General features: G+C 31.5%; 2 protein-coding genes and 1 long non-coding RNA gene across 3 annotated transcripts; 2 read left to right on the forward strand and 1 right to left on the reverse strand.

Moving 5' to 3' along the window:
* Nucleotides 1-5844: 5844 nt before the first annotated feature.
* LOC123910301 (transcription factor bHLH18-like) lies at nucleotides 5845-11097 on the forward strand. The gene is made up of 4 exons (XM_045961399.1): nucleotides 5845-5973; nucleotides 6079-6522; nucleotides 9439-9831; nucleotides 10624-11097. The coding sequence occupies exons 1-4, from the start codon at nucleotides 5917-5919 to the stop codon at nucleotides 10699-10701; spliced, it is 972 nt and encodes a 323-aa protein (XP_045817355.1). The 5' UTR covers nucleotides 5845-5916; the 3' UTR covers nucleotides 10702-11097.
* A 1881-nt stretch (nucleotides 11098-12978) lies between these two features.
* LOC123909632 lies at nucleotides 12979-15362 on the reverse strand. Its single transcript, XR_006809977.1, has 3 exons — nucleotides 14880-15362; nucleotides 14571-14690; nucleotides 12979-13398 (listed from the first exon to the last, which is right to left on the reverse strand). It is a non-coding gene; the product is annotated as an uncharacterized LOC123909632 (long non-coding RNA).
* A 4541-nt stretch (nucleotides 15363-19903) lies between these two features.
* On the forward strand, nucleotides 19904-22295 carry LOC123911002 (transcription factor bHLH18-like). Its single transcript, XM_045962315.1, has 5 exons — nucleotides 19904-19957; nucleotides 20045-20126; nucleotides 20220-20729; nucleotides 20834-21223; nucleotides 21984-22295. Exons 1-5 carry the CDS (start codon nucleotides 19908-19910, stop codon nucleotides 22062-22064), a joined length of 1113 nt encoding a protein of 370 aa, XP_045818271.1. The 5' UTR covers nucleotides 19904-19907; the 3' UTR covers nucleotides 22065-22295.
* Nucleotides 22296-24184: the final 1889 nt, after the last annotated feature.

The raw sequence follows: 24184 nt of genomic DNA on the forward strand, positions 1-24184 counted from the left end.
CTTCTTCATCGGAAGAGAGTGAGGTTTCCCGTCCGTCGCGGGAGTCGGTTTCTGGACCGTGAGACGCGGTGGTATTGTCACGCACCGGGGATAGCACGGTGTTATGCTGCGGCGGCGGAGAGGATGGAACGTTGAGCACGTTATCGTCGCCGGCGTCGGTGTTGAGTGGCTGCGAAGAACTGGCCATGATGAAGTTTTTTGAGAGGTTTGGTTTTTTATCTTTGTTTCTTTGGAGAAAGGTTAAAGAATGGGGAAGAACTCAGTTCCCACAGACGGCGCCACTGATCGTACCTGGTGATCAGAATAGATTGATGGCCGGTCCGTTGAGCAAGCGTCCACACCGAAGGGGGGGTTTGTACCTGCAGGTGCTCCGATGCCTAAGTCAGCAAGGTGAACAAGAGAGATACAAAAGAAGAGAGAGAGAGTTGAATGCTTAATGATTCAGAATACCTGGCTCTCCTGTCTAGGAGAGCTTATATAGTGCCCCCAGCGCTGGGCCAAAGGTTGGTCTGTTGGGCCGGGATAACCGGCCCAATAGACTCAACTGCCAAGATAGTCCCTGTATCGTAGGGGAAGGCCGTTATTTTGCCTCTATCTTGGTTGGAGCCGTTCCGCTATTCGCGGGTAAGGGATAAGCTCCGTGACAGCTGTGGCTGGATAAAGGAGCACGTGCTAAACGTGCTGCTTAGCTGTTAAGCTAAGGCCGAATGAGTCATCGTGCATGGATAGACGAGCACGTGATTAGCGTGGAGCTAATCCGTTATGTCGAGCAGGACACGTCATTGGCTGACGTGTCGGGGAGGTCTCCCCTTGTTGGGCCATGCCCCAAATGTCGGGCATAAGTGATTGGGCCAGCTCTTGGCCCAGTCCAGAACAATATAAAAATTATATTTCATACAAAAATTTAATTTAGAATAAATATAAAATTTACCATAAAATTAAATTTCATGCTCTACGTGTTCCAAATGACTTGAAAAATTATCAATGATTTATTTTAAATTAATATTTATATAAGTTGGATCATCAACAAATTATATATTTTATTGCTTAAAAGATAATAATTATTTTTAATTGAAAATAGTTGTGCTTTTTTTATTAAAGAAAAACAAAATTGTCTATTTTTTTGTATTGATTATATACATGAAAATTAACATTTTATGAAAAAATGTGTTTGGTTAAGTGGTTTGAGGAATTGTTTTGGTCTCCAACTCTCCATGGGTTCAAATTATGGGTATTAAACATGAATTTTTTAAAAGAAAAGAAGAAAATGCAAAAAATAAGGAAGGTGGGAGTTGAACACCCAACCTCTTCCTATAAAACCATACTACAGACCAGGCCAAACTACCAGTTTAGTACATTTATACCGCAACCAATATATATATATATATATATATATATAGTAGATACGTATAATTTTACAAAGCTCCCAAGGGTATTTAAGTAATTTCACATTTTTTGGGGGTGGGCCATGGCCCTCCCCAGCCCCCCTAGGTCCGCTGCTGTTTGCACGTGTTCGAGCTGCCTAATTATTAATTTTTTTTTTTAAAAAAAAAACAGCAGAAAGAAAAGAAGGGCACCGCTAAGTCGCTAACTCATTAATTCCACGCTTTCTCTTTCTCTCTCAACCACTCAAATCAACTGCGTTGCTTTCAATTTGTCTGTCCCTCGTTGCCCAATCTCCCAGCTGCTCTCAAATCCGCCGCATCATCGCTCTCACTCACTCTGGCTCCCTCTCGCAGCCTTGCCAAAAACTGTTAAATGTTCAATACTGTACATTTTACATTACATTGTTAAGGTGGCGTTTAGTATACACAAGTAGTAAAACTTGTGTACCATACCAAAAATACAACATTAGCCATTGAAATTTTAAAATTTCAATGACATTGATTTGAGAAGGATGAGTTGGTGTGAGGAGTATGCAACTTTTTTCCAACATGGTTTCACTTTAATTTGATAAACATTCATACTTACTTTTTTCGGAAAATGCATGGTAGTGATTTTGGATATCAGTTAAAAAAACTAAAAATAGAAAAATAATCTTAAATTTTTTATAGTTGATATTTTTTTTTGTCGAAGTATAGTTGATATTTTTAAAATATAAATAATGTTATTTTTAATATATAATATATTATTTTTGTTTTCTCAATTAGTGTTTTAGATTGACTAGTTAACAATTAATTTAGCATAAATCCTAATTTTTTTTATATAAGAATCATATTTTATTTGGTAACACAAATAAGCTAGTTTATAAGTTTCTTTAATTTAATAAAAAAAAAGTTTTTTTAACAAAATAAAATATGTTTGATAATTTGTTTTTCTCAATGAGTTATAATTTTTCTTTAGATACTATTTCGGATAATATTTATGCTTATAAGTTATAACTATAATGCGCTTCTATATTTTTCTTCATGGTTAATCTTACTATTTCAACTTTATTACTTCGATTACCTTTATAATGACCGTCCACTAACTCAGTTAAAACTACCTTGGATATAATAATTTCAAACCATCCACCATAGGAATATATATAACTCTAATATTATCCTGATAATATTAAATAAACACCATGACAAAAAAAAAGAAGAGAAAACTATGTATTTAATAAATTACCATAAATTTTACAATTCTTAATTTGTATTACTCAAATCTGAAATTCCTATTTCTTCAAGTTCAAAATAGAGATGATAAGTGGTAACTCTATGAATAACAATTGCAGAGAAAGAACTCAAACACGAATTTTGTTTAATTTATTCTCATGAAATTAAATGTAAATTGCATTTAATTTTTTTTTTCCTTATTTTTTTTCATAACAAATATCTAATAAAATTAAAATGGATGAATCGGAGTTCGAACTCCAATCAACATATCAATTTCGTTATTTCTACCAGTTAAGTTAGATTTTGTGGATATTTTGTTTTTTTTTTTCTAATAAGTGTAATTTTATATTTTGCCTTATAATTCGAGACAGAGTATTTCATCGTCAAGTTTTTAAGAGTTGTTTGATACTAATGTGCTGCTCCCTTCGATTTTATATATGGTTAAATATGGTTTTAGTTCCTTTATTTTTTTAGGACTTTTAAAAAAGGTCCCTGCATTGGTCCCTATTATAAAATTTTGGTTGATTGGACAAACGAAAAGTGTCACATCCACATCATTAAATTAGTCTGCGTGACATTTAGTTGACATTTTCTGTCTATCCAGTCAATGAAACTGCACAATAGGAAAACCCACTTGGGGTTGATCGTGTGGTTTTGGCTTGGGCCCTTGGAGTATGCTCCTCTCAAAGTCTCAGGTTCGATTCCCACTAGTGCCAATTTCAGTGGACTAAGTTCATACCGAACAAAAAAAACTCTGGCTTTAAATTGGGTCCCGCAAGTGGGCGGTGAGATTGGTCCTCTTAGATTAGTCGGTGAAAATGTATATTCATTTATATTTATTTAAGTAGTATTGGACTATTGGTTGTGAAAAATGTGAAAAACAATACTGCTTGAGTTGTATGGTATGAAAAGTAAACACTGTAACCAAATGCTATGTCACTGTTAGTAATACGGCATGAACTTTTTGGTTGGAAAAATATTGCATGCTTCTCACACCAAACTATTCTTATAAAATCTTTGCCATTGAAATATTAAATGATAAATCAATGGCTAGTATTACACTTGAGGTATGGAACACAAATTTTAGTATTTGTGCAGGTTAAACGCCACCCATTGTTAAATGTTAAATACTGTACTAGCTTGTCAAAAACTGTCACATTATTCAATAAATAAATAAATATTTTTTTTTTGTCAAACTTTTTTATTTATTTTATATTTAAAAAATCTTCAAATAAAAATAGCCCATATATTGTGCAGTATCACTGCCACCCTTCATTTGTCCAGTGGTGAAGATAATTTCCCACGTGCCAATATCTTTCATTTTTTATAAAAATACAAATCTCTGTTTTTAGCTAAAAGATTTTTTTAGACCACATCACGATAATATTATTCATTTGTTTTTGTGATATATAAAACATTATTTACGTCTAGAACTTATAGTTCAGCCGATAATTTTTTTTTTGAAATTATTAAATCGAACTTTATGATAAAAATTTGAAGTCCAATATATTTATGTATGTGATCTTATAAACAGGGACGGACATAAGGAGACAAGTAGGGGCTAAGGTCCTCCCTCTTGTTGTATTTTTTTTTTCTTCATATATTTGTTCTTGAAATATATGTACACATAAATTGATATTTGAAATATATGTTTAAAGATTAGTAACTATTGTTTGGTGCAAAACATGTATCCACAACATAATAATTGTAACAATTTACTTTAAAATATTTTGATAATATATATTATACACTACTAAAGTCCAAATTCAATTAAGTTAGTTCGGATTGTTTGCTACAAGTGATAGATTATTTTCTACTATGAAGATTGTAAAAAATAGGTTGAGAAACAAGATAGAAAATGAATTTCAAACTAATTATGTGATTATTTATACCGAGAGAAGAATTACTAAAAAATTTAATACAAATTCAGTTGTCGATGAATTTTATGATATAGAGCAATGTCGTGTACAATTTAGATAAACAATGTGATGTATTTTTTTATTTTTTATTGAATATATTTAAATACCATTATAATTATTATTTAGTTATTCCGACCCCCATTTTATAGATTCCTGGATCCGAAAAAAACCTTACTTTTTAAATATTCGAGTAGTTCATAGTATTCTATAAATTTAAAAAATAAGCTTTTTCTTCAAATTGGCCTACTTCAAATTGTTCATTCTTCTTCCAGTACTCAAATTAGAGACATTGCTTTAGCCTCCATTATTTTCTCTCTAAATGCTATATGGTTTGCTCGCAATCAGGTCCGTTTTCATAACGTAATTGTTCCCTTCCATCAATCTTGCTCTTCTATTTCTGCTTCAGTTCAAATGGCCGGAAACATGTCTAAGGGTATTATGTCCAACTGTATTACTGACTTTCAAGCTTTAAAAGAGTTTAATATTGTGAGTCATGCTGGTCCCGCTCCGAAGATACAAGAGGTTATTTGGTCTTTTCCTCCGACTGGTTGGATAAAGGCAAACACTGATGGTGCAGCGAGAGGTTCTCCGGGGTATGCCTCAGCTGGTGGTATTTTTCGTGACTCAAGTGGAGGAATCAAAGGTTGCTTTAGCTTGTATCTGGGTATTCAATCTTCTCTCTTTGCTGAAGCAATTGCAGCTATGCATGCTATTGAAATTGCTCATCAAAATCATTGGCATAATTTTTGGCTCGAATGCGACTCTAAACTAGTAGTGGATGCCTTCAATAATCATCATATAATTCCTTGGAAGCTTAGAAATCGTTGGTATAATTGTATCTATTTCTGCTCCCTTATGAACTTTAGAATTTCTCATATTTTTAGGGAAGGAAATTGTTGTGCTGATAAGCTTGCAAATTTTAGTTTAACGTCTCGGGAAGATCACTGGTGGGATAATGTTCCTAGTTTTATTGGTGATGACTTTTTTCGCAATAGGACAGCTTTGCCTTCTTATAGATTCAATTGATTGTTTTTCTTGGGTTTTGGCCTAGTCCCCCCAATGTTCAATTGCTTTGTTTCAATAAATTTTTATGTGTGGTGCTGCAAATGATTGGTGGTGCTTGGGGTGCCAACATAGTTGGGATGTCAAGTTTCTACAACTGATGCCTTTGCACTACACTGGCCTTTATCTAAAAAAAAAAAAAAATTATTATAAAAAACAAGGGGGGGGGGGGGGGTAATATAGTAATAACAATTTAATGGTACAAATCCTTGGTAGGTCTCCGGAAGGTAAATTAGAGAGTCTATATAAAGGACACGTTCTATACGTAAAATTGGAACAACAATCTCTGAAATACTGTGAACCAAAGGTGTAATTAATTCAATAATATCAATACTATTATGGATAAATTAAACACATCTTCAAACACATCATCAACTAGCTGGTTATCTAATATGGTAAGAATTTTTTTTCAATATATTGCTCTAATTACATATATAGTACTAATTATATGCATAATTGAACTGAATTTATTTATGTTTTCATTTTAAAATTTTGTTCAGCTCTTTGAAGAAATTGACATAGAGGGTTGTGGTGATTTGTTTCAACAATGTGAACAAAATTTGTTTGGTGATGAAGAATTTCTTACACATGACATAGCAAGTGTTCTTCAACAAGATGAAATTTTACTAGAACAATCTGAAAGCTATTCTATGGAAAGACCAAACAAAAAGTTGAAACCAAACACTATTTTGCAAGATGTTTCCCCTGTTTCTCCTTCTTCAACAACTTCTCAGATTCTTTCTTTTGACTGTACCTTAAACACTACAAAACAGAACGAGGTTGTTCCATTGTCATCACAAAAACATGTTCAATTACCTCAAAATCGAGGGAGTAAGAGGTCTGTGGCACATAATCAGGACCACATCATAGCTGAGAGAAAGAGAAGAGAGAAACTTAGCCAATGCTTAATTGCTCTAGCTGCTCTTATTCCTGGTTTGAAGAAGGTATAGTACTCTAATTTCTCATTCATGAACTAACTCATCAAGATTTTTTTCACAAACTCAAAGATTTTATGATGGTGATTTTTATTTAATTTTTTGGTCCAGGGTGATTTTTTTATTTTTAATTTTTTGTAAATTAATTATTAAAATTGAGAACGACACAGGAGTATTAATTTTATGTTTGGATATAAAAAGAATTAAAGATAAGTAATTTAAAATTGAATTACCATTTTTTTTGTTGAAGGAATAAAATTGAATTACTTTCTATTTATGGGAATTGAACTCCGCATTAAAGTTTGAGTTTTTTTTTTTTTTGTTAGAAAAGACTGAGTTCTTTATGTCGACAGAAACAAATTTATTAATTTGAAATGAATAAACATCTATGACAATTAATTTTATATTTTTAAAGTGACTTACAACTTCTATAAATGAAGAAAAAAATTAGGTAAAGAAAAAAATATAATTGTAAGTACAACTCAATGACAATTAGTATATTCATGAAAAAATTAATTTTATATTTTTAAAGTCACTTTCAACTTCTATAAATGAAGAAAAAAAATTAGGTAAAGGAAAAAGTAATCGTAAGTACAATTCAATTAGTATATTCATTGTTTTTGTCCACTTTTTATCTTCGGATTTTTTCGGTATTTAGAACAGTTTTTAAATTAAAGACAGGACAACTAAAATTGTTTTATTCAAACTTTAATTTTAACAAATCAAACTGGTGTTTATCTTCACTAAAAAATAATCAAAACAAAAAACATGTAATTTAACTCGGGTATAGGGGTATTCTTCTATAGGCACAAATGTAATAGACATAAATTTAGACACACACGTCAATTTAAAAAATTAAAAGAAAAATAAAATTATTACATCAATCAATATTAATTTAATTACTTTATCTTTAATTTTTAATCTTGATTGTGAGTATGTCTAAACTAAATTTATTTAGGCTTGTGCCCATAGTAGAATTTCCCCTCATGTATATAGACTTGATACCTCATAACTTACTCTACATAGTAGAATTTCCCCTCATGTATATAGACTTGATACCTCATAACTTACTCTACTCTAGTTTTAGGTTATTAGACTATTTCATATATAATTTTACTCGGGAGAGGATCCTCTTCGGTCCCTTTTTTCTTAAGTGAAATCATAACCTAGTTTAGATGTGAATAGTAACTTACATAATAAAATAAATTAAATGAATGATGGATCATATCACTGCATCTCCTCCGGTTGTTTTTCACGAGAGACAATTCATTCTCATTTTACTCATACTTGACTTTAATTAGACTCTTGTTAATAGCTGAAATTAGTCCTCCAAATTAGTTAATCTTATACTCCTTTCGTCCCAAAATATAAGACCTAGTTGACCACAACACGTATGTCAACGAACATCTTTGATCTCTAATATCTTTAATTGTCTATTTGTAAAAATCATAAAAACTTGATATTTTGAAAATACTCTTCAAACCAAATCAAACAAGATCTCATATGCTAATATTTACGTTTATATGTTATTAGAAAAATATAGTCAAAAAAAGATGAATGAATAATACATTTAGTCAAAGTAGCTCTTATATAATGGGATGGAGGGAGTACCAAACAAACAGGGGTTCCAAAAAGTAGGGATGACAACGGGCGCCCATGGGTGCGGGTTTGATACTTACCAAACCCACACCCGAAATCATCACCCAAATCCAAACCCAAATCCAAAGGTTGTTCGGGTGGCAAAACAACACCCACGCCCACACCCATTGGGTTTGGGTTTTTTTCACCCAAACCCAAACCCGCAGCACATTTGAAAATAATTTGCAAATTTAAGAAATTAAATTCCAACATAGACTTTGAATTAAATTACAACTAAAATTAAGGTCTTCCAGGGAATTTCAAACATAGACTTTCAAGAAATTACAATATAGACTTTCAAGAAATTAAATTACAACTAAAATTTAAGGTCTTCCGAGGAAATTGAGGGAGACTATGAGGGTAATTAGGTAATTATAAAATGTTTCGGGTGTGTGTATGGGTTTCGGGTGTGAGTTTGACTGATACCAAACTCACACCATATTATCGGGTGTCACCCGAACCCAAACCTAAACCCAGTCAAATTGGGTTTCGCCCGTTGACTTGAGTTTGAGTTCGAGTGGATCTCTCGAATTTGGGTTTTTTTGTCATCTAGTGTTTGCGAGGAGCGGAGATCCAAGACACGACTTTTTTAGGCATCAATTTATAGATATATCTAATATTATTTTATTTATTTATTGTATAAATTATAAATTCGGGAAAAAAATATGACTTGGAAAAAGAAAAAATAGACTCAATATTCATAATTTGGACAGGACATTGACGACACTATACCAAATACCGAACTTTAAAAAAAAAGGGTCATGTTAACTGGTGTTTTCGAGACACTTGTTAAGAAAACTAAAAAAAGAAAGTTTTGAATAGAAAATAATACTATTTAAACTTTTGAGAAGTTGACGGCACAAATTTCAGTGTCAAATTACTATTTTTGCTCCCTTAACTAATATCCCGGGAGCATTGTTTAGCATTTTCCAAAAAGGAAAGCTAAACTTTCACGAGATGACCAACAACAAAATCAAAATGTACCCACATTTGGGGCAGGCAATGCCCACACAAACACCTAATATTGCTAGTAATTGTAGTTGATGTCTCAACGAGTGATCAATCCACATCAACATGATGCAATTGTCATGGTCCATCAATTCATTTTAGATTATACTTTATTTGATGTGCACAAAACAAAATTACTTTACATCATGTACAAAGAATATGCTTTTTACCAATACATCTCAATAAGTTACACTATATCTCATAATAATTAAACTTGATTATTATTATTAAGATATTTCTAACGAGTGGTCTGGGACACTGTGAATGAATTATGTACAGATGGACAAGGCTTCAGTCCTAGGAGATGCAGTAAAGTATGTGAAAGAGCTTCAAGAACGTTTGAAGGTATTAGAGGAAAAGAACAAGAATAGTAATAGTACTAGTCCTGTTGAGTGTGTAGTGACAATGAATAATGGACCACAACTAAGTTACGATTCATCAAGCAATGATGAATCTGAAGCTGAAGCTGGTAGTGGTAATAATGAAGTTCTTGAACCCCATGTGGACGCAAGAATCTTGGACAAGGACGTACTCATAAGGATTCACTGCAAAAAGCAAAAGGGTCTTTTGCTCAAAGTATTGTTTGAGATTCAAAAGCTTAATCTCTTTGTTGTTAATAGCAGTGTCCTACCTTTTGGGGATTCTATCCTTGACATAACCATCGTTGCTCAGGTAAATTAAAGAATACTACTAGTATCAACTTTTAAAACAAAATAATAATAATAATTAGTCTCTAGTTGTTACATTAGTTTTTATCTCGAATCATAGACCTCCAACTCCTTAAATCAGTTGAACTATTCATCCTACCTCTATTATATTATATGATTAATAGTAACGAGAGGGAGTAAGAATTTGTTTGGTATTTGGGTAAATTCGACAAAATCATATGCATGCAACTTTACAACTAAGATTTTGTCCGATCTAACGTTACATCAAACATGCACACCATATATGTAAATTACTTATCTTTAAATAAAATCAAAATTCATCTTGTTAATCCCAAAAATATAAGGAATTTTTTCTCAATAACCCTATAGCATTTTAATTGCAAGATTGGATAATTCTTGTGTGGTTAGATCACAGCCACGAAACCAAATCTTTTAGACACACAAGCAAAAATCACATGTTTTAATTATTTTAATAATAATAAACTCCCTTTCTACTTTATTTTTCATTTTTGTATGTATGCTAAAAAAGATAACAAATATGTCATTGATGAAGAAATATAATATTTTATTTTTGTATTTTGACAATTTTCATAAATAAATAAAATATGTTCCCTACTTTGATCGTGTGTGTCCCTTTCAATCTTTATCCTTATAAATGTACATATTTTGTTCTCCTTTTCATAGGCAATTTTTAAATTTTTTGTAAAATCAATTATTAGACTTATATATATGGATACCCTAGTTAATTATTTGAGAAAGATACACTGATTTTTCCACTTGAAATTTTCTTTTGCAGATGGGAACGGGGTACAAATTGACAAGAAATGGCCTTATAAAAAGCCTACGCGTGGCTGCATTAAGATACATGTCATAATATGAACGAACTTGTGGTCCAAGTAGTGGGTACAATGCAACAATAATAATCATAAATAAATCTATAATCATACTTCTATTATGAACGTACCCAACAATTACCAACTCATAATCCAATTCAAATGGTAATGGAAAATCTGAATCAACCAATTATATTTCGACACGTGACTTTGTGGTCCTACAAGATATTGACTTTCTGAAGGATAGAGGTCCATGGCATGATCCGTTGATTAAGCCATGCTCCTTGTGTTGTGGTGTGGTCTCATTTTCTGTCTCATTATATGTATTGCCTTGTGTATTTTTACTTTTTAGTATTGCGGATATTTTTTCTTCATTTTCTGTACATTTTTGAGGTAACATGAATAAAATTATGAAGAGATTCGTACGTATTCATATACTCCACATGTTTCATTTATTATACTGTCTTATATGCATTATGTTACGAGTTATTTTTGTTCTGACACAATGTTTACGGTGATGTTAATCTTAGAAAACTCAATTATAAATAAAACATAACGTTTAATTAGTGTGAATGTTTTTTATTCTTTACTTAATTAGTGTGAGTGTTGAAGTTTCAACAAGTTATAATAAATAGTTACTCACATCACATATGTATAGGGGTGAGATGGGTAGCTACACTATTTGAACTAGTTGAACTAAATGTTAAAAAGTTAGAGGTATATAGTTCAAGTTCTTTCAATATGTTAAAAAAAACTACTAATATATATAATTCAGAAAAAACATCGGGTCAAATGCTTTAAGATCACGAGAGATACGTTAATCTCCGCCAAAATATTAATCTTCACATTATATATAAATTCAACATTCTTTCAATTCATAGTTGACGTACATTTAAATCCAACATTAATCTTTGTTAATTTTTATTTCCTTGAGCATTCTTTTTCTGCATTTCACATACTCCCTCATTTTCTTTTTAAAGTGTTGTTTTAGAAAGAAAAAAAATTGTTCATATTTAAGCATCGTTTAGTTTAAATTCTTATACTCTTACTGTCTCAATAATTTCAGTTCTCATTTTTCGTAAAACTTAATGGAGATAGAGTGTATATGCTAAATTTACTTGAAAGAGAGTGTAAATGGTGGATTAAATGAGGGTATAATTGAAAAAAGAATATAATAGTTCACTACATTAGTTGGAAAACTTTATTCTAAAACGACACTTAAAAAAGGATGAAGTGTAACATATTAATTGCCTCACACCCTTATTCTCCATTAAATGTACAAATTTATTTGTATTTCACGTTTCCATCAAGAATTGTGGTAGGACTTAACCTTCAGGTTCTCAAGGGAAGAGAGTTCGGTAATTTATAATCCAGCTGCGAAGTAAGTAAATCTGACCGAATATTATTCTCACCAAAAATAAAACTTGAATTATTTCGAATAGAGAACAAAAGTTGCAAAATTAGGGAACCTAAATTTAAAAATTGACAAAATTAAAAGGCCAAATTTGTGAAATTAGGAGGGAACAAAAAATCCAGAAATTAATAAAATAGAAGGACCAGAAGTAATTAAACCTAAAAAAAAATACTATCTATTGCATTTTTAGTTTTTGCATGCAAGTTAATTAATGGGATTGTGAAAGAAAATAAATTTAATGGGTTTTGGAACCCAATTTCAATCTCAACTCTAACCTAGAGAAAGAGACTGTGTTGCAAGTTTGGAAACGAGTAACTTGAAACACATTATCGAGAGCTAAAATTGGAGTGATTCATTTCAAATCATCAGTGATCATTTTGTTGAAACGAGTAACCTGAAACACATTATCGATAAGTTATATTCATTTGCTAGAGAATCAGGCCCTTAAAACACACACTACAACATTTACGCTTTTAGACAACAGTTCAAAATTGTAGCCTAAACCATGAAAATTGTTGCCTAAAAGTATAGGGAACAGTTTCCACCCGTTTTATAAGCGAGCGTTACCTATTATCTATGGTTACAGTTTTTTCGCGTTTTGGGCACACTTTTAGAAACCGTCGCCAAAGCTATCGGAAATAGGGAACAGTTGTTCAGCAAACTTTAGGCAACAGTTTTTACCCGTTGCCGATTCTATTTACACTTCAGAACTGTTACCAAAAGATTAAGCAAAGGGAACAATTTTCAAGTGTCCCTGTTACATATAGGCAACATATTTTTTTTATTTAAATTTTTTTTTTTGGGTACAAACGCAACATATTTTTAAATATGCATTAATATAGACAATAATTTTAAAAATATTTTGACCAAATTTAATATTCAATTTATACATTTGAAATAAAAATGAGGCAAAAATACATGAAATCCTTTATTCAAATATTTGTATAGTATTACATAAATGCATAGTGGAGTACCTCCACTCTATGGTATGGGTACTAAAAAGTAGCAAACATGTACTGCTACTATAAAACACCTGAAGACTTATTCAAATAAAAAACTATAAAACACCTAAAGTCATGGTTAATGCTCCCATGACTTTTTAATACAAACTAAGACAATATTTTCTCAAAACTATAAATACAACTAAAATTGAGCAAACTGTAAAATAGTAAATTTCCTTTCAATACCCCCACAATCTTGGCTACTTAATCATACGAAGAATCACCTACAATATGCCTTATGTTACTTTCTTTAAACGATCATTATCAATTCCAACCTTTCTTTGATCGTAATTCCTTTTCATCGTATTTCTCCAATGCAAAACCTGCTACACCAACTTAATTAATCAATAGCTGAACAAAAACATAATGAGGACCCAAAACTACATCAATCAAAGATAGCATACTACCACAAACATACTTATAAACTATTTTTGAACGTTTCAAACCCAATTAAATTGAGTTCTCCAATAATTGATGCATTTGCTCTTATTCTTAACTATACATACAAGAACAACAAACGATCATATTCACAAGAACAACAAACTAGTATATGTTAAAATATAATTGCCAATCTACCATTTTTTCTTTAAACTATAAATTTTATTGATCGCTAAAACCAAGGTTGTATAGCATTGTAAGGGGGAAGGGAGCACATCGCTAAAACCAATCCCATTATACCTACCAACACCCACACAAGGCCACAAAGGGTGCACACCAGAGAGAAACATAAGCTAATGGCATCCACACAAAATAAAAAATAGCATAAAACCAAATTAAACCAAGGGGAACTTGAACTCAAACACAAAATAGCAGAGCATCCAAGAATACTGTCATAGACATCCAATTACTCGACAAACCAACCCGGATAGCAACACCAAAACACACAACAGATCACAGCAGCACCTAATTGAAACTGGATAGCAAAACCACATCCAAAGAAAGTAGCAATCTGCTGCGACTGAAGCAATAAAAAACTTGTTTCGCAAAGAAAGAATCCCACCGCTACTGCCTTCCGAAGCTAGAAAGGCAGTTCTCATCTCCCCACAAGCTAAAACACGGATAGCAGCACCATAACATTAAGAATTAGGAATAATATAAGTATATGATAACCAACTAAAACTATTTCTTTCTTTTGAGAGTGTTGTGTCTGCTCTGTCTGAATTCTCATAGGTAACATATAACATATGCAATCTTAGTGCTCTTTTTGTTATTTCTCAAGAAGGTCGTGAGGCAGATATATTGTTGGAACTCATGGCAGGGAAATAACAATATCAACAAAGGAATAAAATATTGAGGCATAGTTTAATTTAATTTAATTTAACATTAAAAGAAATACTTTACCACTACTTACATGATACATAGAAGTTCGAATTCATAGAGAATAAACATAGCTTAGCCTAAACAAAGTTTTATAAGTAGATATTTCATCAAGCACCTTCTTTGAAAAAACAAACAAAAGGAATGTACATTATTTAACCACAAGAACTAAGCTTACTTTGGTGTTGCAAAATGACTTGAGATTGACAAAATATAGTTTGCTAGAACTCTAGAAGATGTTTTCCCTTATCTCAGTGGATTCACACATGACTTGATTTCAAAAACCCCACCAAAATACCTGCATAACAGTGAGTTAAAACATTAAAATGCTTCTTCCTAACATTAAATTGAGCCACAAAAATTCAGCCAGAATCTCATAGCCAAACAATCGATATCTCATAACCAAATTAACCTAAAAAATTCAGCCACAACAACAAAAACAAACAAACCCAGAAAAACAAACTAGAAGAAAAAAGAACAGACAAACCTAGAACCACAAACCAGAAAAAATCCTTCAACAAATTCAGATCTACAATCTGTTAATTCCTTCTCAGTGTTCGTGCTTAAGCTAAAGCTTACATGATCAACCATGAAACCCTTATCGTAGCCACCAACGCCGCTAGATAATCTCTGAAACTATAACGCCACTAAGAAGGTCGGGGAGATAGGGTCTTTCGGATTGAAGCCATTAATTTTGGTCAAAGAAAAAACACGAGGAAGAGGAATAGATCGAAAACCCTAAAAAGCTAGGGATTGAATGGTGAAAGGGAATATAGATCTGAAACCCTAAAAATCTAGGGATTGAACAGTGAGAGGTAATTTAGAGAGCTACAGATTGAGGTAGATTTTCGATTTTGCGGTGGTGTTTGAAGAGTAGGAGACGAAGGAGAAGGAAGGCACACGGTGGAGTTTTGTATTTAGATTGGACTAGTGTTTTTTTTTTTTTTTTTTTTGAGGGAATTGGACTAGTGTTTTGTACCGAAGTAAAATTATTATTATTATTTTTATAATAATTAGAGAAATTGTCAGGTGAGTCTTCACCTAATCATTAATGATTAAGCACAACCAATCACATAATTTACAACTCATTAAATAATTAGATAAATAATTAATAGATTAGTAATTAATAAAATCAAATCTCTATAACCAAAAAAAATAAATTAACAAAACTAAATCTCTATAAATAAGAAGAAGAAAAAAAACATACATGTGTACTTTATAATTTATTTTCACGCTCATTATTTTTTTTTCCTTCTTTACATACTAAGCTTTCTTTTTATTTTTTTTTTATTTACTTGAAAATAATTAAATATTTTTTTTTACTAAAATTAAATATTTTTATGGCACTATATTAATAAGATAATTCAACCGTTAATTTTACTAAGTTTGTTTATCAATTATTCACTATTTTTTTATCCAACAAATTCATAATAGTTTGGAGTTTTGGACGGTCCATAAGTTTTTTAAAAGTACAAAAATAATAATGAATAAAAATAAGGTATATTCTTTATTAGTACCGAATTTGTATTATTATTTATTGGACACCGCTATTCCATACGGAAAATTCTTTAAAATATAAATTATGTAAATATAAGTTATAGTATCAAAATATGATAAGACATTATACTTAACATGACAATGTATTAATCACTGAAGTGTTCACATAAAAATAATTGAAACATGGAAATTAAAAACAAAAAGAGAGAGCTTAGAAGAAAAAAAAAAAGAGCAATTAGAAAGAAAAAAAATTAATAAAGTGCACAACACATGTTTTTTTATATAACTTTTTTTTTTCTTTCCTTATTTATAGAGATTTGATTTTAGTTGTTTCTCTATTAATTATTTATAATTATTTAATATATTAATTAGTTGTAATTATGTGATTGATTTTGTGTTTAATCATTAGTGCTTAGGTGATGGCTCACCTAAGAATTTCTCTTATAATAACATAGTCAAATATTTATCTTTCAAAAAATAAACTTAAATAAAAAACTTTGTAATGTTGAATATTAAAAGTAACAGTGCATAAATGTAGCCTTTTCTCATAAATAATGTAACAGCTAAAAATTGTTCCCACAAATATCTAGGGGCACAGTTGTTAACTATTGCAAAAGAAATATCATAATAACAGTCCGTAACTGTTCCCTTTTCAGTTTAAGGGAACAATTATTTAGCGTTTCCTATAAAGAACTGGCAACAGTCATAATGTGTTGACTAAGCCACTTTTAGGTAACAATTTTTACATGTTGCATAAAACATTGTTGCCAAAGACAACAATTGTTGTAGTGACATAATCGCATTAAACCATTTTATAAAATTCATATTCATTAATATTTTTCATGACTTATGCATCATGCACAAATTGAACCACTCTTTCATATTATACAAAGTCTCAAAATAATCTATTACTTGAACTACATACATACAGCAAAGCAGTTGTTATTATTTTAATATGTGTACCCTATATAGTTAAAAAAATAATTTTTCCAAAATAAGTAATGGGATAAGTACCTCAAGATCTGAGCCATGGATATCATAGCAGTTGGGCATCTCATGATATTTTTCCAAGGAGTTGTTTGTTCAATTTGAATTTCAGTTTTTTATGTTCAGCACAGGAAAAGATTCTTTGCTTTGTGCCACTAGATGTGTTAAGTACGAGATTATGTTCAATTTGATGATCTTACACACTGGATTAGACAGTGTTAGTGATTTTGTTTCATTAATTTAAGTATCGACAACCCATAACTTATCCTCCACTTGCTTTTAATATTGTTGGTGAATCATATTGTTAAATGTTAAACATGTCTATAACGTCCCTCTTTTATTATTCACTAAAAGTTGAGCTCCTTTTATAAAATATTTTTTTGGACATCTCGTTCCACTAAATTTTCAGTAAAATTTAAACACAAAAATCGTTTCCTACAAAAGTATGTTTCCTATAAAAAAATGTTTCCACTAGAAAAAAAGTTTGATTAAATTATTTAAACCATTTTCATTCATAATCAATCTAAGCACATGAGAAAAGTCTACATCGACTAGATAAAATTATTCAATATAAGCCTAAAAGATTTGTTTTCCTGGTCGGATATTTATGGTTGAAATTCTTTGAAGTTTCATATTATTCATATTTCTGGACAGTTGAATGTATAAATATATTTCAACATCTTCATCTTTCAAGTTAATTTTTGGGATGAAATTCGAACTCATTTAAGATGGTATCAGAGTCTCGCCAAAATTTGTTGGGATATCCATTATCATGACACCCATCATTTATATTCACGCATCAAGCCCAATAATGTTGGACATCAATGAGTGTGTTAAGAAGTCTCACATCGGATGTGAGTTGGCCTAGACAAGAATTTATAAGTAAGAGACAATTCTCACCTTAAAAATTAATTTTTTTTAAGGATGAGTTAGGCCAGACCAATATAAAAATTTAATATGCTATCAGAGTTCGGTTAAAGATTGCAAATGTCGAAATTGAACTCAGGCTCACGCTAGACATGTGCGTGAGTGTTGAAGTTGATTGGAGTCTCACATTACTCATATTTCCAAATTGTTGAATATATAAATGGATGTGAACACACAACCCTTCGAGTTAGTTTTTGAGATGAAATTTAAACTCATTTAACATTTATTCAGAGTTAAGTCATAGAAAGAACTACCTACATGCTGAATTAAAGTGCTCCACCCAGCACCAAATAATGAGAGATAAGTTAATCTACATTGAATTAGTGTGATAACTGTCGTAGATATCAACTCTTAAGAAACTCCAAAATAAATAAAAATGTTTGTATTAAGCTATGAAATTCTTTCACCTAGTGTACCGATTGTTAAGTTGACTCTCGTATGTTTGTAATAAAACTTAACGGCATATGATTAATGGAGATATATACTCACTCAATTATACTGCGAGCGCTCAATTGTTGAATGAGACTAACCGGTGATCATCATCATCATACAGTATAACAATTCAATTGGAACACCTAAATAGAACAGGAGAGACTACAGTACTACCTAGTTTAGTACTACTACTATGGTTCAATTTAAATATACTAAGCTTAATTATGGTATATACTAGCTAGGAATATACCTTAGTGCATTTAAAATATCGTTATACATTATTTCCTAGTTCTCAAAAATATGAATCAGATGGCTTGACCGGTGGCCCCATACGGGCTAACCCATTTTGATAGTTTTAGAACTGTCAAAAAGTTACTTGGCCCTAAGCAGACTAGCTCGGATGGGCATCGAGTTTTATCAGGCGGGGCCAAAATGCCCTTATTTAAATTTAGACTTTTTCGAGTTGGACTAAAAAGCCCTAAAAAATCCGGCTGATATTTTAAGGCTCAAGGCCTACATTTATATGGGCTTGGTGGGTCAGCCCATACGAGCTAGCTCATTTTGACAACTCTAGCTCTACGTCACATGCCGACTTTTTTTTTATTTTTAAAATTAAGTATAAAATCACATTTCTTATATATCCAACATTTTTTCCTAATCATGGTCAATAATGGACTAACAAGTATTTGAACATGTGAAGAAAAAAAAGGCTAAATTGCATTTTTTTGTCCCATAACTTTAACAAACTTCCAATTTGACTTATTAATTTTCATAGTAGCACTTTTGGTCTCTTAACTTTCACAAACTTGAGATTTGATCTCCTAACCAAGTCAACACACATATGACAAGTGACTCACATGTCATGTCAGCATGTCTTGCCACATGAAAAATGACTCACATGCCATGACATGTGACCATGTGAGTCATTTTCCATGTGACAAAACATGCTGACGTGACATGAGTGTTACTCCATGTGACAAGACGCTGTCGTTACATGTAAGCCACTTGCCTCATGTGTGAGTCATTTTCCATGTGACAAGACATGTTGACGTGACATATGAGTCACTTGTCCCATGTTGTATGAATCATTCTTTTGCAAAAAAAATTAAAGTTAGAGAGCTAAAATCACAAGTTTGTGCAAATTAATGGGTCAAAAATGTTAGTATTATTAAAGTTAAGTTGCCAAAAAATCACAAGTTTGTGAAAAATTAGAGGGCAGAAAATCCAATTTAGCGAAGAAAAAAATAAGAGAGATTTTTTTTTTCTTTTAATAAGTATAATTTATCTTTTTTTGGGTAACAGTGTAATTTTATTTTTAAATAAGTGTGATTTATTTTATCCTATTTTTGTATTCCTGTTATTGTGGGAGGTACTCCCTCTGTCCATAATATAAGCAAGAAAAAAATATTTTCATATTTATTAAGAAAAATAAAATTTGATAATTTTAAAGATGATTTTTTGTTGAGATAAGTTTATTGGAAAAAGGAAAAAAAAAAATTTATTGGTTATTAATTATGGAGAAAAAAAGAAAGAGTAAATTAAATAAAAGTCTATCTTAAAAATAATAAAACCTGATTTTTTTTTACTTATAATTTAAGACATAAAAAAGTAATTTAGTAATTTTTTCTTCTTCTTATAATATGAGAAGGAGTCTAGTCTCTATAAAGGAATAATGAAGGCAAGTGACTTCTCTCACATAATTAGCATAATTAGGAGAGAAAGGTATGGATGTGATTTTCCCTTCAGAATATGATTTAGTTTCATTTGTGTTGATTTCAACTAAATTCCAGATTTTTCTACTTTTTGCAGTGAGCATTTACTCAAAATGGATATGTCAGCTAGCAAAATGACATCAACTGATGAGTCATGGACAACTTGGTTATGTGATTTGGTAAATACAATTATGTTTTCTTCAACCACATTCTTGTTTGCACACTTCTAAATTTTTCATTTATTTTACATAAATTTTTATATTTTTTCACAGGAACCAGAAGATTACAATTTCATGGATGACATTAACATAACCCCTTTGCCAGAAGAACCTGAAAACTTGCAACAAACTTTATCTAGTGGTAGCCATTGTTCTCAAACAACCTCAAGCACTATGAGTAATTCCTCAGGTGATGTTGTTAACAGCTTTGAGGAAAGGCCTACAAAGATACTCAAAACTACCCCTTCAAACACAGGGTACCCTACACAAAAGAAAGATCCTTCCCATTCCTATTTTCTTTGTTTTAACAATGAAAATCCAGAAACAGAACCAAATCCAATATTGAACATTGATTCATCCTTGAAACCAAAAGCCCAGATTTTGAATTACGATGGGAAATCAGAAAATAAAAAAAAGGAACCTAAACGCAATATTCAAGAGAGTAAGAAAACTGATTCAGTTACAAGAAATGCTAAAGATCACATAATTGCTGAGAGAAAAAGAAGAGAAAAAATTAGTCAACAGTTCATAGCTCTTTCAGCACTTATTCCAGACTTAAAAAAGGTTCAATTTTTATACTCAATATTAACACCCAAATTAATTTTATTGTTGATTAGTTAAGTATACTAATTAAGGGTTACTAATTTTAATTAATGATTTGGGTGTAGATGGATAAAGCTTCTGTATTAGCAGATGCTATAACCCATGTGAAACAGCTTCAAGAACAAGTGAAAGTACTAGAAGAAAAGAACCAAAGGATAAACAAAGAATCTGTGGTATATGTTGAGAAGACAAAATCATGTTCTTCAGATGAAGATGTCTCAGACAACACTTCATCAAATTCTGAGTATGGTAATTGCTGTCATCCCTCAAGGTCACTGCCAGAAGTTGAAGCAAGGGTGTCAGAGAAGAACGTGCTGATAAGAATCCATTGTGAGAAACAAAAGGGTGTGTTGATGAACATAATCCAAGAGATAGAGAATCTTCATCTATCGGTCACAAGTAGTAGTACATTGCAATTTGGAACCACCAAACTTGACATAACCATCATTGCCGAGGTAAGATATTTTCTATGCGTCTGCGTTGTGTTATTTAAACATCAAAATAGTTAATCTTTATCTTTTTCACTATTTACACACAATAAACCAAATCATACTATGTTGCCCGGGTGTGGGTACGGTATCCGATACCCGGTACGTACTCGGTATCGGTACTCTGTCTAAAATAAAGTACCCATGCAACATAGACGTTGACGGTTGAGTATCTCAGCTTTAAAGAATGGATCTTGTTAGGCACATGTTACGGCATACTATGTTAAAGAACTTAAAAATTGAATTATGATGTTGAAAAATACAATAATTTGACTTTCGGAATTGGTTTATCATTTGCTCACAAGATAGATGTTAGCATTTGCCTTAAAAAAATTATGGTAGTAAGTTCAAACCCCTTTGTTGACAATTGTAAAATGATCCATTCTCCTTAACTTATTTGTTACTGTATTTAAAAAATTTGATTGAATTGAATTCCATTATAAGCTTTCCTAGCTACATTGATGAGTTTAGTAAAATAAGTGCATGTCGAATGTCATATGATAAACTCACACAAAGTGAGAGAGCCGGGATTCGAATGTCATATGACGTCCGACCTAACAATTTCGACTTTTAAATTTAAAACAACTTGCCAATACATAATAGTATACTCCGTATGTCATAAACTAATTCAATAAATTTGCAAAGTTTGTTTATTTTGTGTGTAAAGGACTAGTTCATTTTATTTGATGAATTTACTAAGCTTATTTATCTTGGGTTAAAAATGCAGATGGATGAGGAGTTTAGCCTAAGTGTGCAGGAGCTAGCTAGAAACCTTCAAGTTGGACTCTTGCAATTCATGTCATTGTAGCTTAGCAGTACTTTATTGCAATACATTATTTTCATGTCAATCAATGTGTGTGTCTTCATCTTTCTCATCAGAAATTGCCACATGATGAAGTATTAAAAAAATCTGTGGTGATATCGATGGATGGATAGAATAGTTGTTGAGTTGATCCACAAGAGTTAAGACGTTAGGTCCCTTATCTTAATGTGAGAATTGACTGAATCACGAAATGGATAGCCTCGTAAATCAAAGACACATTATGGCATTAATTTTTTTTTTTAAGTAGCCTAGTGGCTAGAAAATCAACCTTAAAATGAATAAATGAAGTGTTCCGGGTTCGAACCCGGGCTCTTTCACATATAGTGTGATGTCCCCTGCCAACTGAGCTAAGCTCACAGAGACATGCATTCAATATCTATTTATAAACAATAAATAAGATAATTCACGCTAATCAATCGTTAGTTGGTTTAGTGATGATTGACGCTGAACTTGGTAACGATGATTACGGTTCGATCTTCCACAAAAAATAGTTTGATTGATGCTGAATTTGGTAGGGAGGATCACAGTTCGATCCCCCACGACTGACCCACCGAACCAGATTAAACCGATGGTAAAAAAAAACACTTACTCCCTTCAATCATTCTTATAAGCAAATGCAAATTCTTTTGTTTAATTATCGCTTAAATGCAGTTTTACCCTTTTAATTTAAAACTTACCTAGTGGCATGTACCTATTTTTTAATAGTTCGCCAATAATGTTGCAAATATGTCTACCAAATCTGTTGAAGTCAGCAGTTAAAATTCCTGAGTTTGTCAAAGTAGTAGATTGTTATTCAAATGTAGCAATTGCTTACCAAATTTTCTTAATTACGTCGGTGACTGTTGCATTTGCAGGAATTTTTTTTTTAAAGTTAAAACTATTGAAAAACCACTTGAGATCGTCAATGACACAAGAACGGTTGACTGACTTAGTCATTTTATGCATTGAAAAAGAAATGATATAACATATTGATATAGAAATAACTATTAGTGAATTTGCAACTAAAAATGCTTGTGGGAAGTGTTTTATATGAGTATTTTGATATATATTTAAAAAAATTAATATTTTTTATGAATTCAATTTTTTATATCATTTAATAGTTAATCCTAAATTATAAATTCACCTATAAGCCAGCAAAGTCATAGAAACTGGCCTGCTAGTGTGTTGGGCTGTTGGCCTAATTAATTTTGTAGCCCACGTGGAATATGAAGCCCAAGTTTATTATACGACCCAGCCCAAGATGCATGTCATGTTGGATCTAATATACCCCACTCTAGCCCAACATGCACATGAGGCATAAACAAGGAAGGATCCCTAACACTCTTTTATTTCTCTTGTAAATTACTTTTTTCCCCTTGTAAAAAAGTAAGAGAAAAAATGTTATTTAACTTTTTCTGTCGTTAAAAATGATATTTAAATTCGGAAAATACATTATGAACTGTTTTCGTAAGAGAAAAAAAAATAATTTCTAAGAGAAATAAAAGAATGTTGGGATTTCTACCAAAAAAAAAAAGAGTGTTGGGATGAGAGAGGAGAGAATAGAATTTTTCATAAGCAAGCAAACTTGAAGACTAGGAACAAACTACTGGCCAAACAGAGGACCAACACGAGGATCAATTTAGGCTTGACAATGAGGATATGTAATTTTTGGAGACTCAAATGTTGAATTGCCCATGACAAGTGGTTTTGAAGATGTCCAAATAAGTAGAGTAGTATTAACCTCTAAATTTGAGTATAAGTGGTACTCTCTCCCTAACAAACAAAGAAAATAATATTGGAAAGCATTATTGAAAAACAAACTAAAACCTACCCCTTAACGCGAAATACAATTCGAAGGATTTACAAATCATTTTTATACAAGCAAGAGGATCCAAAACATTTATCCAAAAACCATGGCCCAAAAGGCATTTAATTTTATCAACAATCTCAACCACATTTTGGATTTTTCGAAAACATAGTATCATTCTAAGCTTTCCAAATAACACGTAAAGATGTATGCAAAATCAACATCAATCCTTGAAGGATAAGCAACAACTTTGAAATAGGATAAAGAGGTCACCCGATATCGGCATCAATGCACCCAATCGGTTAAAAGTACCATATCA

This window comes from Trifolium pratense, linkage group LG2 (genome assembly GCF_020283565.1).
Source record: "Trifolium pratense cultivar HEN17-A07 linkage group LG2, ARS_RC_1.1, whole genome shotgun sequence".
NCBI lineage: Eukaryota > Viridiplantae > Streptophyta > Magnoliopsida > Fabales > Fabaceae > Trifolium > Trifolium pratense.

Bases quoted from the DNA above. Each gene is read 5' to 3' on its own strand.
- LOC123911002 (XM_045962315.1), top strand. From the start codon at position 19,908: ATGAAGGCAAGTGACTTCTCTCACATAATTAGCATAATTAGGAGAGAA. The intron at 20,127-20,219 runs GTAAATACAATT...ATTTTTTCACAG, and splicing joins CAACTTGGTTATGTGATTTG to GAACCAGAAGATTACAATTT. The intron at 20,730-20,833 runs GTTCAATTTTTA...ATTTGGGTGTAG, and splicing joins TTATTCCAGACTTAAAAAAG to ATGGATAAAGCTTCTGTATT.
- LOC123910301 (XM_045961399.1), top strand. From the start codon at position 5,917: ATGGATAAATTAAACACATCTTCAAACACATCATCAACTAGCTGGTTA. The intron at 5,974-6,078 runs GTAAGAATTTTT...AATTTTGTTCAG, and splicing joins CTAGCTGGTTATCTAATATG to CTCTTTGAAGAAATTGACAT. The intron at 6,523-9,438 runs GTATAGTACTCT...AATTATGTACAG, and splicing joins TTATTCCTGGTTTGAAGAAG to ATGGACAAGGCTTCAGTCCT.